The 19,169-nt window shown below is 45.3% G+C and overlaps 1 protein-coding gene across 1 annotated transcript in view; it reads left to right on the top strand.

The window, feature by feature from the left end:
- LOC8042528 (charged multivesicular body protein 1b) overlaps positions 1-17,270 on the top strand; it is a 37,080-nt gene extending 19,810 nt beyond the window's left edge. Inside the window, exons 5-6 of the mRNA XM_029986452.3 lie at positions 6,218-6,293; positions 15,200-17,270. Of these exons, the coding sequence (XP_029842312.1) occupies positions 6,218-6,293; positions 15,200-15,241 (118 nt within the window). The 3' untranslated portion in view covers positions 15,242-17,270. The remainder of the gene's footprint in view (positions 1-6,217; positions 6,294-15,199) is intronic.
- Positions 17,271-19,169: the final 1,899 nt, after the last annotated feature.

The following is a 19,169-nucleotide window of genomic DNA, read 5'->3' as shown; positions in this document are numbered from 1 at the left end:
TCATTTCGGTGAGTGTTTACCAACAACACCATCAGTCATGGCCTAAAATGACCTCTTGCCAGACGAAGCTATCGTGCTACCTGGGTGCCCTACCAGTTAAAGGAGTTCTCCACATGACAGTGGAACACGAAGGACAGAGTGCAAAGGCGTCAGTGTACGTCTTGGACTGCAATGGACCGAGTCTGTGCGGCCGCGACGTAATTGGAGCGCTACGTCTACTCCAGAAGATCAACTTCGCCGAGGCGGAAGACCGGGTCTCCGAACTCAAGACGAAGTTTGGAAAGTTGTTCAAGCCTGGAATAGGCCAAATGGAGGGACCACCAGTGCACCTGCACCTTCGCCAAGACGCAAGACCGAGATTCTTCAAGGCAAGATCTCTTCCCTATGCGCTGCGAGACAAGGTTTCAGCTGAGCTCGACCGTCTTTGCCAAGAAGGAATCCTGTCGCCGATGACACATTCTGAATGGGCGACTCCCATCGTGCCGGTGATGAAAAAAGACGGTTCCGTGAGAATCTGTGGGGACTTTAAGGTCACACTAAACCCTGCCTGTGACATTGAACAGTACCCTCTCCCAAGAATCGAGGACTTGTTCGCATCACTGAATGGCGGAGAATGCTTCTCGAAATTGGACCTGAAGGATGCGTACCAACAGGTTCCCCTCGACGAGTCGTCAAAGAAGGTGGCAGTAATAAACACGCATCGTGGACTCTACTGCTACAACAGACTGCCCTATGGAATCGCCTCGGCCCCGGCGATATTTCAGCGCAGGATGGAAGCACTCCTACGCGACCTTCCGGGGACGCAGGTTTTCCTCGATGACATTCTGGTGGCAGAACGCCAGGAAGAATTCGGGCGAAACTTGGAAACTGCACAGCAGCGGTGTTCGTCTTCGAGAGGACAAGTGCGAATTCCGGAGGCAAGAGGTGACCTACCTTGGACACCGAATTGACCGTGATGGGCTACATCCTGAGGAACAGAAGCTAAAGGCCATCAAAGAAGCGCCAACACCAAGAAATGTGCAAGAGCTAAGGTCGTTCCTTGGATTCTTCACGTATTATAGGAGCTTCATTCCCCGCATGTCAACCATGCTGAAACCCTTGTACGACCTACTCAAACTGAATGCGAAGTGGCAGTGGGACACGGCCCAAGAAAAAGCGTTTCAGGAAGCAAAGGACGCAATCCAGAACTGCGGATTTTTGGCTCATTTCGACCCATCGAAAGAAGTACTGCTGGAGTGCAATGCCTCGACGTATGGAGTGGCAGCGGTGCTTTCTCACCTGATCGATGGCGTCGCGAGGCCGATTGCGTTCCGCTCTAGGACCTTATCGCCCGCTGAAAAGAACTACTCGCATCTCGAGAAAGAAGCTCTTGCCTTGATCTTCGGTGTCACCAAATTCAGAGATTATCTCCTGGGGAGACAATTCACACTGGTGACAGATCACAAACCCCTTGTTGGACTCTTCAGGGAAGACAAAGCTATCCCAGCAACAGCGGCTAGCAGGATCCAGAGGTGGGCTCTGACACTTGGTGGATACATGTACAACATATGCCACAGGGCTGGGAAGTGCAACGGCAACGCCGACATGCTAAGCCGGCTTCCACTGAATGATGGAAGTCAATCACCGACAAGCCCAGAGCAAGTGGCCTTTGTGAAGCAACTGGAAACAGGACCACTTTCGGTGAAACAACTCGCGGATTTGACAGCTGCGGACACGGAGTTGAGTAAACTTCGAACGACTATCCTGGAAGGATGGCCAACTCAGCCACAAGATCCCACTCTCGAACCCTTCTGGACTCGTAGAGCGGAGATGTCGGTGGAGGAAGGACTTGTGGTGTGGGGGAGAAGAGTGGTAATTCCACGAAAGGCAAGGCGAGCACTGCTGCTGGAGCTACACGACGCCCACTCTGGCATGGCTGCGATGAAGTCCCTGGCCAGATCGCTCTGTTGGTGGCCAAACATGGATCGCGACATCGAGAACATGGCCCGCGACTGTCATCAGTGCCAGCAAGCGCAACCTATGCCGCCCTCAAGAGAACCACTGTCGTGGCCAGCAGCGACCATACCCTGGTCAAGAATCCATATCGACTATGCGGGGCCAGTCGACGGACAAATGCTGCTAATTGTAGTAGACAGCTACTCTAAGTGGATTGAGGCTGTTCCGGTGAAGAGTGCTACTTCAGAAAAGACCGTAGAAGTAATGCGAGGATTATTTGCTCGTTTTGGAGTACCATACTGTATCGTTTCGGACAATGGCACTCCCTTCACCGGACAGCCCTTTAAAGATTTCACATCCCAGAACGGCGTGCGTCACGTTCGAACTGCACCATATCACCCACAGTCGAATGGACTCGCCGAACGGGCTGTGCGAACGGTGAAGTCGGCGCTGAAAAAGATTTCTGGCAAAGACTTACAGACAAAGCTGGACCGCTGGTCGCTTTCATACCGGCGAACACCCAACAGCACGTCAGGAAGATCTCCGGCAGAACTCTTGGTAGGACGTCAGATACGTTCGAGATTGGACCTCATTAACCCCGCGCGGCTGGAGAAAAAGGAAGAACAACAACCTCAGATCATCGCTGACAAACGACTTCAACCAGGAAGAACCGTGTTTACCCGCAACTACGGATCGGGTTCCCGTTGGATTCCGGGAGTCGTAAAGGAGACGAAGGGAGCGCGCATGGCAATCGTTACTACACCAGACGGCGATGTTGTCCGACACGCCGACCAGATCAGGCTGAAGATTCCGGAAATGGAAACACCAACTTCTGAGGACGACACATGGGTGGACGACGTCGGCATTCCCGAGGCGCCAAACAAGCCAGTGCCAAGAAGGTCAACTCGTCCGAGACGGAAGCCTTCGCGCTTTCAAGCCACTTAATGTAAACTAAGGGTGGAGGAGTGCTACGTACGCGCCGTACGAGCCAGCGGTGCGAGCCATGTTCCCCGATTGACGGAAAACAACCCGACACCCCCGATTTCGCAAGCGGGGCCCGGCGGAGTTTCCCTCTCCCGTCTCTCTCCTGGCTGAAACATAAGCAGCGGCGGATCACCGCCGCTCCCCGGCACGCAGAAGATGCTCTGCGCTGGTTTTGACTTGACGCCTTTCTTTCGCTATAATAAACACAGTTAACCGCACCTTGACTCAGCCACCGTCACTCATAAAGTAGTCACATCAGGGGGTCAGTTATGTCAGTGAGGAAACCAAGATAGAAGTTGCTTCGCGTCTGACAGCCTGGCGGTGACCTTGTTCTTGCTCTTCAAGAAAGCATCTATGTCTTCTCGCAGATCAAAAAAATGTTTAAAGCCCTCATGCGGCTCAACCATTGTGCTTCAGTGTGATACAGAAGCTCACCATGGCTTGCAATCAGCCACCTCCAGAACAGAGAGAAACTGTTGGTGGTTTAGTGCTCTTGAACAAACGAATTTGACTGCGCTGAATACAATGTCCACGATGCTCTTCATTTGCAGCAACTTGCTGCACTGTGCCTCTTGATGAAGAATGCAGTGAACCGCTGCAAACTGCTTAGTGATACCAAGTTAAATGAGTTTTTTCCTCAGTCGTTTGACAAGCCCGCTTTTGCTCTCAATCATTGTTGGCGCACCGTCAGTTGCAAGACAAACCAGCCTCTCCCATAACAGTTTGGCACACTCGAGAACTTTTTTTGATGACGGAAATGGTTTCGGCTCCTGTGGCCATTTCCTTCATCGGCACGAGATCCAAGAGTTCCTCCGTGATGTTTAAATTTTTGTCTATGCCCCTTACGAAAATGGTGCACTGAGCATTGTCCGTGACATCACTGCTCTCATTGACAGTGATTGAAAATGTGTCAAAGGCATGACAGAGGGTCTGCAATGATTCTTCAATGCTGTCACTGATCACGTTAATCCTTTCAGCCACAGTGTTTGACGAAAGGCTTATTTTCTCAAAGGTTTTTTTTTATGGTTGGACATGCAGTGTCAGAAACTTCAAGCAGCCACTTTTTGGTGAACAACCCTTTGCTGAACGGTTTTGAGGGTTTGGCAATAAGCTCAGAGACAATGAAGCTCGCTCTTACCATTTTGTCGCTTGTCTGGTCGGCTTTCTGAAACAGGTCTTGCTGCTTTCTTAGCGACATCTTGAGTTGAAAAACCACATCCTCACGGATTTCTCCAGCGAGCGCATCATACTTCTCACTGTGGCATGACTTGAAGTGTCGTCAGATGGTATACACCTTGGGCACTGGAATGGCCTGCTGGCAAATCAAACACAACACTTTGTCCCACGATTCTGTGAAGAGTAGGCAAGTTCACACCGCTCTTGAAACATTTGCTTCTCATCTTCAATTTTGCGCGTCGTAGATGGCTTCGCCAACAGCACTGCAACATCCACCTCAGAGCTTCTTTGTTTTTGTGAGAGCTGCTGTAGCAAAACTGAAAGATGTGCAACCAAGCATGACGCCAGCGCCAATAAGTCGAAATATCGGGCGGACGGAAGAAGACCCGGAAATATTTTCCAACTAGTGTTTCGGGAGTATCTGAATCATAACTTAGTGGTTGCAGTGACGTCACTATGTCCTGTTGGCACATTGTGTGACTGTGACCTAGATAGAATTCCTCCCAGACTAGAAAAGAGAGACAAAACCCCGAACATGGCTTTTGTCCCCTTGTGGCTTATCTTTTTCTCCAAAGTTGATACAAAGATTCAATGATGGATACAGTTGAGGAAAGAGAGAGAGGGGGAGGAGAGGAGGCGGGTGAGCATAGACTGGAACTTGGGGAGTGGGCCGCTAAAAGAGCTACACAGGGTGCATGTGGCCTGTGGGCCACATTCTTGAGACCCCTGGTATAAAGCAACCAATTTTGCATACCTTACCATGCTCACACACTCCAGTGACAGTTCCAGAGATACTTGATGTCAAGTACCAGACCGTAACTTAGCAACTCAGTAAATATATATTTAACAGCAACAAACCCATGACAAGTGTTGACAGCAAGGGTTGGTGAGGTAAAGGTTGGAGTAGCCTCTGAACTATAAGCCCAGTTCGTGGTTAAACCTTCTGGTTTGCAATGGATGGCACAAGTGACACTTGTGATTAGTGGCCAAGCAGTTCACAGAACAGCAATTTTGAAATTCACATTGTCTTATGTTCTGCCTTTGAATATCTCACACTACGAAAGAACCTTATTGTTACATTCTCAGTTTATACATTTTGACAGCTGTTAGGTTCAGGAATGCCGGTTCTGTCGAATGTCCCATAGAGATATGTCTGTCAATTCCTCATTTGTTGTGTCAGTCTTCTGGTTCTTGCGTCTAGAAAGGGCCGCACCGGCGCACCGTGATTGACTGCCCGTATGCAGCCGCACTCTTCCGTTTGCTCTACTCCCCACCCTTTTTTTCCTTTTTGCCTCTGTGTGCAGTGCTTTTTGCCAGGCGGACATGACCTTGGACTAACCACACTTAAAAACTGTTTAGGCTTTCACAATTGCCTGTTCACCTTTCCATCTCTTCTCTCACATTCTTTCATATTTGCTGTGTTTGGTTAACTTGGCATCAGAAATTTATTTTGTGTGGACTTCAGAGTTTCTAATTGTGCACCGCACGCAGCAAGCCTGTGGTTATCAGGCTTCACTGTTTTGCACTTGAGTTCTAGGATCTACGCTAACACTGGAAAGCATCTGGTTTAGCTCAATGACCTTGGGACGTTTGCTGACTTTTACCATCCGATTCTCTTTGATATCAATTATAGATAGACCCCTAATTTTAGACAATATTTGAAGAAAAAAAAATAATTGATCCCTATTTGAACAAATATGGTAGTTCTCCACAGCCATAGAGGTCCCCATGAAATAAATTATTGCAGGAGTGTCACTTCCTGTCTCATTTATAGGCCCTTAAAACTGTTATCGTTCATTCTGTTTCTAGTAAATTACGAATTATTTTAGCATTGTTCCGTGGCAAACGTGTCAACAAGGCTCTACTGTAATTCGCACTGATTTGAAGTAGCATTTATTGTATAAAGTCTTTCTTTTTCTTTTTAATGATGGTGTAGGTGCTCATGGTAAGGTTGCTTTCCCTTCCTTTTTTATTCGGTCACATCGAGCGACATTTCATTTGGCAAACATTTGAGTGACCCAGCGCTCGACAAGAGCTCCGACTGTGCTACTAATTGAATTTACAGGGAAGCTGGCATTGATCAAGCACGGGCTAATTTCTCTCGTTTCCCGTGTCCTTCCAGGCTGGAGCTGAACATGGAATTGCCCCAGGGGGTGAACAGCACGATCGGGCAGTCGAGTGCAGCTTCCACTGAACAGGTACAGTTTCTCAAATTTCCTCAATCATGTCATTGATGCATTGAGAGAACCTAGACAGCACTCGCTAACTTTGGAGTTCTCAATCCTTTCGATGTCGAAGAACCCCCCATCCTGCTCGACTGAATTCCGAGGAACTTCTCTTTCTGTCGCCATCGGTGCAATAAAGCCAGTAGAAGCCTACAGACTTCGTAAACCGTAATGCTGAAACTGTAAAAACCACTTTACAACTTTACTTAGGGTCAGCACAGTTGATGGATTTTTGGCAGTTTTGGGAACCCACGAGGGCACTCGTGCCTTATACCAAGCAAAAGCTTGGATAAAGCAACTCTGAATTACAACGAGTCAGCTGTGTTCGAAATGGATGCAGTTGTCCCTCGTTATAAGGAAATCACTTAAGAAAGCCGACATGGCCAGAGCAGTGTTTACATTCCTACGCTACACTGTGTGTAGCATCAGAATGTGGTCAGGGAAGCATAGGAGCCCAAATGTAACCGCCCTTTTGAAAGCCACGACACTGGCGTACGGCATGCATGTGCGTTGTACAGAGTGTTTACCAAAAGTCGCTTTGGTCTGCGATGAAAAAGGCGACCGACGCAAGAACAGAATCGCCAAGGGGTTCGACAACTTGGCGATCCCAGCATCGACACTGTCAATCGCCTCGCAGAACAGGTTCAAGGAGAGTTTCCCAAGCAAGGGCGAGTGCACCCGTGATTCGAAAATCAAAGACCGCCAACTGCTTTGTGCACACCGTATTTTCTCAGGTGCGCTTGCTTGCCGAGCCAGCGGACGACTCCCAAAGCTGCAACAATCCCTACAGGAGTGTGCGCAAACACGTTCGTGGAGCCATCAAGGAAAACTGATTTGTTGGCGCTTGTCGATGCGGACATCCTTTTTCTTGCTCCTTCTGCATATTTCCAGATGGTAGACCTTGTGTGCGGCTAAAGTGTAGACAAAGAGACATTTTACGAGGCAGATTGAGAAGTGCAGAGTCTGCAGAGACACGAAACATCCTACAGCTGCTTTGGAACAAAGTGGAGTGCAGTGTCAGTGATAGTGATATTAGGGCGCCTGAACTGCCTTGGGGAGGCATTACAGACCACTGCTCGAGCAAAATACTCAGCAAACTTGACGTACCGTTGAAACTATTTTACAAACCCCACTTTACGAAATTTCCGATTTAACGAATAAATTCTAATTCACACACAGGTTCCTTTAGGGCTCCATGCGTTTGTAAACTCGAAAAAGCCAAATATATTTTACCATCGACCCAATCTAAATATGCATTCTCAGAAGTAAAAAAAATTCAAAAGGTTTAATTTTAAGTATATTTTATTTAGAATGCCTCAAAGTTTGTTGCTCCCATGCCAGCAATAAGTTCAGACGACCCTAGTTTTGTTTTCATGGAAAAACAAACTAAGCACCACGGGCTTTTAGTCAATTATACCAGGGGACGCTAGATCTTTCATGGCTTTTCATTCCTGTCACATGCAAGAGATAGCACTGATGGAGTTCGCTAGTCGTTTGTTTCGGTTCGGTTATGTTCGGTAGTGGTTTGTCCTCTTGTTAGGCCTAATGACAGGCACGGCGGATATGAACAACAGGGTATCACCAAGACGAGATAGGCGGGGAAGTTTTCAGTTGTCGCACCTCGAGTGCGAGATTTCTACTGGACAGTTCCATGTCTCTTGATCTTCGAGCGCACATGGACAACCAACGCCTGACAGAATATGAGTGCACGCTGAATGCTGGGAATCGGAAAGAGACGATGATGCCATCCGTGCACTTGTCCTATCGGTGGCTTCTGCATCGTCGTGAAATGAAGCCTCGAAGAAAAAAAAGTGCTCACCCTCGAGGAAAATGCAGAAATAATTTATGCTTGGTTTAAAAAGGTCACCCTTTTCACGTCTCCGATGGGGTATGTGGACTTCAATGCATGCCCCGGCTGGCTCTCGCAGATAAAGGGGCACGGATTGCGGTGTCAGAAAAAAATTTATATAATTTTCTCAAGAATTCGAAGGTTTCCTTTGCAAACTAGCAGTGCGCGTCATCTTTATAAACTAAATTCCTACGTGCGTGAATCACATTTTCGGCGCGTGAGCTCTGCGCCAATGCTGTATCGCGGTCAGTGTCGCGGAATGGGCACCCCCATTCCATTCCAATTCCATTCCGGGGAATTAGAGTTTTTGATGATTCCATTCCTTTCAACTCCTAGGAATGGGGACACTGTGCCCACTCCCACTCCTGGAATGACTGAGTCGCTCCATTCCATTCCTCCAATTCCTAAACGTTAAAAGTGTCACTTGACAGCTGCTATACGTTGCAGGGTTGGGCAGAAGTGTTCAGAAATGTATTGGGAAATACAAATACTGGGATAGATGAAAATAGTAACTAAAATAATGATACTCCAAGTCTCAAATATATCTATAAAAATATATCATGATACGTATCGGAAATACATTTTAAAAAGAGGCAAAAAGTCTTTGGAAATACAGATACAAGAATACATTTTAGGGAGGGCAGAAATATAAATACTGATAATACATTTTTCAAATTTCTTTGAGACGCCAACTGAGATGAGGCTTCAAGTTTGAAGTGGAAGTTTCTTTTTTTTTTTTGGTCCCGAAATTACTTTTCCGCAGGCTTGGCACTTCGTCTTGAAGGTAGTGGTTCCGGACGAAGAGTCCTCAATGGATTTAAAAAAACGTTCCATCAAGGATTGACCGCGGTCCCTTCCCTAGCATCCTGTCTGACTGACCAGTGATGCGAAAAGACTTCGACCTCTAAAATAAACTCCATGAAAACATCACCACTTCCCTGTCCAATAAGGGCGCCCCTGTCAGCACTGATCACATGACGTCACGGTGGGATGAACTACCGTAAAAGCCCGCGTATTATACGAACCCGAATATAATACGAGGGGCGATTTTGGAACCGCGAAAAGAAAAAAAAAGTTTTCATCCGCGTATAATACGACCAAAAGGTACCTGCATCGAGAACCTTTATTAGCACCATGCGCTCATTCATCGCTATCGCTCTCCTCGGACGACTCGGACGACGCCTTGTCCGACATCTCTTCCCACAGACAGTCGTCCTCTGTGCCGTCCAGCGCGTTTGATATGCCACATTTTTTGAACGCGCGAACAATCAAGCCCGTTTAAGCCGTCCAGTGGGGGTCACCGCGGGCTCTCCCGAGCTCATCCACTCCACGTAGTTTTGCCGGACACGGTCCTTGAAAGGCTTGTTTATGCAGACGTCAAGTGGTTGTAATTGAGATGTCATACCTCCCGGGATAACAATGAGTTCTTGTGCCGCTGCACGCAAAAAGGGCGGCCTTTTGACGCCGCCAGCCTCGAATGCTGCCTTCGTTTACGCCGAACCGTCCAGCGGCGCTGTTTCCGACGGCCTCGGCGGCCAAAATAACTTTCCTTTTAAACGCGGCCGAGTACTGCTTTCTTGGTGCTGGCGGTGCTGGCATCGTGAAGCTCGTCAGTTGGCGTCGGTTGGCGAACGTGGTACAGAACTGTCGCAAAATGGCGTCGACACATGGTCACATTTCGTTGAAAATGTCTTCTTTTTTTTTTTTTTAGGACAGCTGCTGATGATGATGATAGGCGTTTCTGTTGCACGATATTCTGAAACCGAAACCGTAACTGGGTGCACGAAATAAGCCCCAAAAAATTTGGGACCCGAATATAATACGAGGGCGAAATTTTGGTATGCTAATATTAGAAAGAAACCTCGTATTATACGCGGGTTTTTACGGTAGTATTCTTGAATCTGTAGGTGTTGCCTTGAACATGAAACTTTACCCACGCTGCTGTTATAAAAGGACAATACATACTTTCGTTGTAGCTGACTTCGTTGAAGACCATGCAGGCAGTTTCATTTGGAATTTTCGAGAAAAGTAGACCACCTGAAGCATCCTGAACTACATGTATTATCTTCTGTTACGGTTGAAAAATCAATACGGTGGCATCCCCGTTGTGACGGTCCTTCCTGCCGACTCTCCGCCTCCAACGCATGAATGGCAGTCTTCAAGTTTCGCCTAGCATCACTCAAACAAACGTCTCGTGGATTGCGATCTGAGATTGCCGGCACAGGTGCGAGCTCTTCGAGAAACAGCGCGTTCGAGACGACTCGAAAGTGTACGAAGTCTGGGTCCGGACAGCGAGGCCACGTCTGGCCTCCTTCGTGGGTATCGAATCACCAGAGCAGCAGGTCACGTTCACGTTGGCTGATGACGTACCAGCCATGCAATATTACAGGCGCAGACGCATTCGGATATGTGTTGAACTTCACTGGTGAAAGGCGCCACTGCCCCCCCCCGCCCCTCTGTTCTTTGCTTTGACGCTTGTTTTTTGTTTTGCATTTTTCTCTTTTGCGCATAAGTCTGCTAGGGCCTTACGCGGGTTCGCAGTTTCCCGCTCATTTTATTTCTGAACAACCGACTCCCTGACTGGCTCGGTATAGCTGAACGTAAAAAATAAATAAATAAATAAAATATAAAGAACCTGGCCCATTCCATTCCCATTCCATTCCGGGCAAAAGGCATCTAATTCCATTCCCATTCCATTCCCCTGAACGTTGCCGCCATTCCATTCCCATTCCATTTTGGGGTCGCGAAAATGCGGAATGATTCCGGGAATCATTCCAACTCCGGAGTGACAACTCCGCAACACTGGTCGCGGTAGCTCTGGATGCTTTTGCATTAAAACTAGGTTTATCAAATTTAATGCCCAAAAAATGCCATTTTCGATATAAAGGGGCACTAAAGAGGGTTCTGTGATTGTCTGTTCTTGGTCATAACTGATTCTACAGGCCCTAAGCATCCTAAAAATCCAGAAGTAACAATCACGCGATGCGGATTTCCCTATTAAAAACGTGATGAAAGGTTGGGAACCCCCTTTTTGTGTGTAATTTTCCGCTCGGGAAAGGCGGGGCATACCCCATCAGCGGTGTCAGCGAGGTGACGATGGGTGCTTGTCGCCCAATCGCAAACCGCCTCTCAATCTCAAGCGCATCTCCGAGAGAGACTGCTTGCGATTGGCTGACGAACGCCCATCATCACCTCGCTGACATTGCTGATGGGGTATTCATATCGTAGGAGAAGCGCTAAGTAGATTCACTCACCCTCAAACTCACACTCACACCAGAAAAACGGTCATTCACGTCGCGCTGTCGCGACGTGAATGACCGTTTTTCTGGTGTGAGTGTGAGTGTGAGTTTGAGGGTGAGTGAATCTACTTAGCGCTTCTCCTACGATATGAATACCCAACTCGCCCAAGCATCCATTCTAAGAAGCTGATGGGGTATGCCTCGTCTTTCCTGAGTGGAAAAATCGGCTCAGAATGTGATCTGTACCGACCTTTCCTCACAATTTTACTACAAAAATCGGCGTCATGTGATTGTAAATTTTAGAGTTTTAGGATGCTTAGGGCCCGTAGAATCAGTTATGCCTGAGAGCAGGCGATTGCAGAATCCTCTTTGGTGCCCCTTTCAGGGGGGACACTACCTGGTAATGTCAACTTGCGAAACGCTCTCAGTCGGCGTGAAATATGCAGGTGGTGTTTGCAGCCATATAGAAGGAGGGCATGCAAAGTTTCAGCCCTGTTTTATGAGGTACTATACCCCGAGAGCAAAGTAAAGCTTAGCTTCACATGGAATCTGCTCAATGAATCTATCATTGAGAAATAGTGTTGATAACCAGATATATTTCTGGTGGAATGCGTACTGGAATGCCTGTTGCCGTCTACCGTGAAAAAGAATAAAAAAAAACAATTTTCGAATAAAAATTATGAAAAAAAAGTTTCTTCTACATTTACCAAGTTTTGCAAATTACAATTTTTTATAATAAAGGAACATGAAAATGCAAAATCTATGTTCATAGTAATGGGCTCCATGAAATTTCGGCATACAAGCCGCAAATATTAATTCTTTTGATAGTCTCGTTCTGAAACTATAGTTTTATTAAAGTAAAATTTATGCCAAAAAGTGGAACTGAGAAAAACATGTTCAAAGTGCTCATACTTCGCTCTACCTTTTCTTTAGCATTAATAAACCAAAATAAATCTGAAGAGATTAAAAAAAAAAAGAAAAAGAACTATGTTGTGCAAACACAAAACTTTCTGGGAATACTCTCTTGGTGTTGGTGGATGTACATGGCATTTTTCAAAATCAACATTTTTTGCAGAAATTTCTTTTCTGGGTTGTGTCCCCCTTAACAAAGTTACCATTTAACTAAGTAATTTGTGGCTCCCCTCAGCCTTGTTAGATCAAGTTTTAACTGTTATATTTTTACTTGTCAGTAAAAGTTGTTCATTGCCAAGGTTTGTTTATGTTTTAAGCTTCTGCAGTGTTCCTGTCCACCTTCAAGGATACCGCCACTGTTTTATGGCTCTCCCAATTTCATCAAGTTACTATACTTATATTGAAGTTTTTTGCCGTCTCGTTGACTGTTGTAAGGAGGGTTTACTGTAAATTCACTCTTGCTAGCTTCTGGAAGACAGCTTCCCCTCGGCAAATCTCGAAGCTTCGCATACACCCGATTAAGTACTTACTTTCAAAGGCAAAAAAAAAAAAAGGTAGAAAAAAAAAAATCAGAAGTTTGAGTTTTGTAAGTTTTCTTTGCAAACATCGATGTGCATGGACAGAACCTGATTCCTGCTCAACAAAGGACAAAGGTTTATTGTGAACATTGTATCGATAAGGCGGTAGACTTGTTCACTCATTTAGTCAGGCACTTAGGAATATGGAAAAGCCGCCTCGGTGGCTCCGAGGCGAGAGCGCCGGCCTACGGATCGCCATGTGGCGGGTTCGAGTCCCGGCCGAGGTGCCCGCAAATTGACGGAGGCTTATTGCGGAGAAGGCGCAGTGGAACCGAGCTTTCGGTTGCACGTCAAAAAATCCCAAGTGGTCGAAATTAATCCTCAGTCCTCCGCTGGGGCGTGCCAGATGCCCGTCGTTGGTTTGGCACGTGAAACCCCCAAATTTTTAGGAATATGGAAAAGCGAACAAATTTTGGGACGCTGAATGCCCGTGGACTGTGTGGATTCCCGGTTTCAGAAACTGCGCTATAATTGAGTAACTAAAAAGTTAGTTGACTGTCTTCTTGGCACACCTCTCACCGATTTCCTCAACATTAATGTTCTACGTAAAAATAATAGCTCTATATGTCTTGGTGAGCATCAAAATTAAGGTGTCTACCATAAGATATGAAGCAAGTGCTCACCCAGTGTTTGGAGTAAATCCTAAATACGTAGGGCATGACTTCTCAAACTGGGTTCCTAGGAAGCAAAGTGTTCTCTCCCCTTCACACAGTACATACCTTGTGAACAAACACATACAATTCTAACAATAAAGACCACTTGCCTGGCCTGATCACAAAAACCTGTTAGTCACCGATTAAATTTTTGAACGCCGATAATTCGGACTTGTTCGATATTTCAGACCTAGAGGAGAAACTGTGACCTACCTGATGGAAGTAGTGCATATTCACGACCAATGTTTTGGACAACCTGAAAACCGAAAGTTCGATTTTTTGGGAAACACCATCGAAATGCAGTCATTTTAGATTTTATGTGTGCTGCACAAGCATTGGCTTGGCAGGGCTACTTAAGTACTGCTAACCCCTACCGCTAGGTGACACTACGCTATGCCTTTTCTTTTTCTCTAGCTGCACGTCATTACCATCATCATTGTTATCATTTTGCTGTGCTAATTTGCCATTCTGCCGTCATGGACTTGTGCCTCCCATCTCGACCCAGTGAATTGTGTTTTCGGACTACTCTGGACGTCATGGCCCATCTGTTCTTTCGCCGCCGCAAAGTGTCGCTAAGAAGTGCAGAAAATTTTAAGTAAAGTACTTGATCATAACGCTAGAAAAGAAGGCAGCGATTCTGAACCTAATAGAAAGTGGCCGAACGCAAGCAGGGACGTAACCTCCTCTTGCTTTCACCATTGCCGCACCGCTGACCAATTGTAGCAGACGGTGTTGTGTCGGTCCCTTGTTCCCACTTGGTCCCACCGTGTAGCTTAAGGCCCCAAGGCAATATAATTAGCTTTTTTAAGCCCGCTTAGACGTATTAAGGCAAGTTTATAATCTGCTCATTTTTCGGAATGCTCCATTATCCTGACATTTGAAGTCCGAAAAATCGGTCGGCGACTGTACATTGTTATCATGTCTCGAAGTCAGAAATAATGAATGATGAGTTGGATTTGAAGGTTGGTTTTTAATCTGATCGCCAGCCAATGCGCGAGGTGGGGCGCGCTCTTTCCATTCACCTGTCGCACATTTTGTCTTCTTCTATGTGTTAGTAACCTTATGCGTTTCACAAGATCCACAGATTTGCTTGATCGTCCCTGTCCCTAAGTAAAGTGTTTTCCAAGCTTAAGCTTTCCAAGCAGATCTGAGCCACCCATTGTTGCATAATTATGAGGTAGACATTCTGTGGTATGTAGTATGTACAGTATGGTTTGCAAGGTCTGTAAGCTTCCGCGCTGCTTTACTGCATCAGTGCCAAGACCAGTAGGAGTTCCTTGGCTGCCGTTCAAGGCAGATAGATGTTCCTTGAGATTAAATAGCCTAAAAACGCCAGACTTAGGGCATGGGTGCCTGTTTAGGTCCAAAGCAAAAATGCAAAGGGCACATGATAGGCTCGGCTTCACCTCGGCTTCACCTTTTTGTAACGACGTGCTCAAAGGAGCCTCTCAGTTTACCTAGTTAGGGGTGGGCGCTTGACATGTCCTTTGCTGATTTTTCAAATGTTTCAAGACTAGCAGGTAGCTGCTTATTATGACAAGGATGCATGCTCAGTATTTTGTGGCAGCTGTGAATATTGCAAGGGTGATATTCTTAACTGAACCATGCTTGTTGCACTCTTGAATCACCTTATATTTCTTTTTTTTAGGACGAGCTGACGCAGCGCCTGGCCAAGCTGAGGCAGCTGTGATTGACAGCAGACTTTTTCAAATGTTTTGTTTGGCGCAAGTTAACACTCACGCCTCCAATTATTGCTGCTGTGGATCGGCAACATTGTACAGAAAGATGACATGTTTATGTTAGGATGCACCTTGTTATTTTGCAATCCAGCCAGCTCCTTTAAAAATTTAGCATGTTCACAGATGCAGGTGACATGGACGCTTCTAATGCTAAAGCCTCTGCTGTGGTAAACGTTGATCCTAGTAAATTTGGTATGTGTGCTATGTATGTCATTCAAGCGTGCAGCGCCACGAGACACAATCTTAACATGTGCCTTCTAGTTCGGTATTGACTGAAAAAAAGATTGATTCATTTTATGAGGAAAGCTAGCCGAATTCAGAATCCTTTTTTTAATTTATAATGTTTTTGTCAGGAGGTGAGTCTTAAATATTGTGGCGACATTGACTTGCACCCTTTCTCAAACTTGAGTGACCATCTGAGTGATAATTTTACGTCCGTCGGATTTGGTGACTGATAACTGGAATAGTCAACAGTGGCCTCAGTTACAGAAGGAATCACTTGCTTTCTATAAGTGTCTAGAGCTATAATCGATGTTGACATGAGTTGTCTTCTTTGTCTTTCAATTTGCTTCCTCTAAGCTAGTAGTATACTCTACTAATAATGCTGGTCCTGATTGCGAACCAACATCCCATATTTCTTTCATTCAGTTAGGCCAAGCTACCGTGTAAAGTTACAGTTTTGCTTTCACGTTGCTAGAAACAAATATGCTACTGGAATCGGTTTGCATACTTGATGCATCCTTCAATAGTTGGCTCTTGCTTTCTTCTTTCTTATGTACAATTTTCCAAACTTCCCAATCATAATAGTTCATACGTAAAGGCTGGTTTGCAAATTTGCGTTTGACTGTGCTGAGGGTGTTGTAATTTCTTCTAGGTAAGCTTTAACTACCGCATGGACTCGAAACTTTTCCAACCTGTGTATAAGTAGACCGAAGGTTTTGCGGCATTTGTGAGATCAAATTAGCACATTATTTATGAGAAAGAGTTGCTTATGACATTGTCATCATTATTTCAAGTCCACGGTGAAACACCCTGTGGGTAAAAAATTATAAAAATGTATGTATATGCAGGCCAGATGTGTTTCAGAGCCACCCGGTTTGGGCGTCGGTGTGCCAGCGTTTGCAAGAAATCGCAACAAACTCGGCACACTTGGCGCGGTCAAGTGCAAATCTGTGAATCAGCCTTAAGCATGCTTTTCCTATCTACAGGAGTGCTATTTATATTATCGATGCTCCTGGATACTTAAAATAAAAGTTTGTTTCTTTCTTGTTTTTAGTGGTATCTCAGAAATTTTGTGTGTCCATGCCTTAGTAAATTACTTCTGAAATGTAATATAACGGTGCTTTCTTTGCTCCGAAAGTAGTTAATGTGATTAGTAACAATTGGGGTTGTGTGGATATTTACACAGCGTGTAGTTGGTCAGCCATTTCAAAGTTGCGATAAATCACTCGCTGTAGATGAGCAATTTAGCCAGTGCAGTACAACCACTAGCCTGGGGTCTTTAATGTGCACCATGCGCAGTAGTGATACACGACCGCACATTGGTACGATGATCATCCAGATTGAAACAGGCAGGGGTGGGGATTGATATTGTGATTAGGATTAACACAGGACGCAGTGTATTCAGGTACATTTGTTTTGGAAATGAATAAATTATTTCATGTTTACTTTTTTTTTTAAGCAACCTGCTTTGAGTATTGTTGATCTGACAAAATCTGGCAATGAAAAATGTATTCCTTACCCCGTTGTAGGTTTCACAATGTAGGGTTTTATGCTGAATGCTTTTTGTGCCTTTGTTTTACCAAGTTCGTTGATTATAAGATCAAGTTCCGTATAGTTGGATGTTCGGTTGTGTTGCTGCACTCTCCTTAGTTGGAACACTGTAATTGCTGTTGACTGCTATGCAAATTTCATAGGACGTCATGATGAGACGTCACCATCAAATCGCCACAGGGCCCAATAAATGTACAGTGAAGACTACCCTCGTAACAGTCACCCCTATCAATTAACACTGTATTACATTTGAGACCACATGTTCATCCATTCTGACAATTCAAATAACATTTACAGCTCTTCTTGGCAGATGAACCTAAGCTCCGCAAATGTGCTTAATTACTTTCTGACCAAAACAATTACCAATAAGTGATTTGTCATCTGAAACATGTTTTATTGTACCACAGATACATAGATGTTCATTTTACATACACTTGATCCGAACGATTAAATTTAATACTTGGAAACTAGTGCACTAAAAATGCTTGGTTTCCTAAAACGAATTTTATGCCTAATTCTTTTCAAACAAGCTGCTCGCTAATAAAACAAAGGTCAGAAGTTTTTGCTCCATTTGTGCCAAACTGCACTAAAGCACTTACCCTGCTTGCTGCATACCGCTACATTTCATGAAATACGAGAAATGTGCACCAGTATTGCGTCAAGGAGAGTGAATTTCAATTCGTCCATACAGAAACTAATAGCTCGGGTGTTGCTACACTCACTAACTGTTACGGTAGCCGTGTGCGAATTTTGAAATTTAGATTATCGCTTCCACTGACGAACAATTTTGTTTGGTTTTTGTATCGAACACTGACAGGCAGTCCTCGGAGGTTTAACAGTATTGCTCATTGTTCGTGGTCTGTTCGGGCGGGTTAGTTAGCTTTTCCGAGTGTGCTTATAACCGTGCACTACATCCTTAAAGGGATGCTACAACGAAATTTCGGCGCTTATCTTTTTGTCTATATGTGTTCAAAGGAGCAGTATCAGATCGGACAGAATAATATCTTGTTAAAAAAGACACAAAAAGGAATTTTAAAACAAATTAAATGATTAGCAAAGAGCACTTGGTGAATGTCACTAACGTCTCGTTTGTAATGCCCGTCTAGGAACCTTGACAGGTAGTGACAGTAAGTGTCTCGCCTCCGGCCACCACGAGAGAAGAGTGGAAGGATGAACTCCCCTCTTTCCGAGAATCTATTTTGTGTAACCCAGAAGTTGCTATTGTCCCTCTACAAGATTATGGAAGATTAACCCGTCACTCAAAATTCGTACAAAAGCAGCCGCTTCGGTGGCTGGAACGACTTTGACATCCGCTCGACGTCAGCCTCGCCGCAGCCTTGCGCGTCCCGAGACGAACTACGTCACGATTGCGGCAGATGTCACGTGCTGTCCGCTCGCTGCTCTGTGAGCGCTTGCCAGAGCGGGCCGTTTATAACGAAAAATACAGCCATTAGGCTCAAGATACAAACGTGCGATTGTCATTTACGGATATTGTGGATCATATTCAACTTATTTTGAAACACTACGGGTGTATTTCGAATTTCGTTGAAGCATCCCTTTAAAAAAACCTGAAGAGAAAAAAAAAAAGGTTTTTTTAGACGGTCTGGTTGGGACATGTGTGTCGAAAAAATAATTTTACGCGAATCTTTTTTTTTATGCATTATTGACGGCTTGAGGACGCGATTTAGTCGGTAGTCACCTTTTTTCCACTTGTTTTCTCTCGGCAATTAGGGCACATGGAGGAGCGGTCGATCGGCTTCGCCTTCACGTTGAAATGGAAAGAGCGAATGAGCATCCCGTGACGTCATGAACTTTGTGCTCAGAACTTCAAATAAATCTCTCGTCGTCAATATTTCACTAAAAAAAAAAAAGTTTCACGCAAAATTTATTTTTCGGCACAAAAATCTCCACCAGAAAATTTAAACAAAAAATTTTTTTTTTTTTTTTTTTTTAGGTTTAAGCGTAGGCTTGCGGTCAGGGCTTGGGGTGCAGAGAGGAGGGGGAGGGAGGGGGGGGGGGGGTCACTAGGTACACCACATTGTTAGTAAACATGTGAGTGGTGACCCAAAATGAGCCTTTTGTCAGCTGAGAACCATTCCAAAAAAT

The sequence above is a fragment of the Ixodes scapularis genome, unplaced genomic scaffold (genome assembly GCF_016920785.2).
Source record: "Ixodes scapularis isolate PalLabHiFi unplaced genomic scaffold, ASM1692078v2 PGA_scaffold2__306_contigs__length_199485367, whole genome shotgun sequence".
Lineage (NCBI taxonomy): Eukaryota > Metazoa > Arthropoda > Arachnida > Ixodida > Ixodidae > Ixodes > Ixodes scapularis.
Note: the sequence above shows the minus strand (reverse complement) of the source record. Positions and strands in the feature narration are given on the sequence as shown.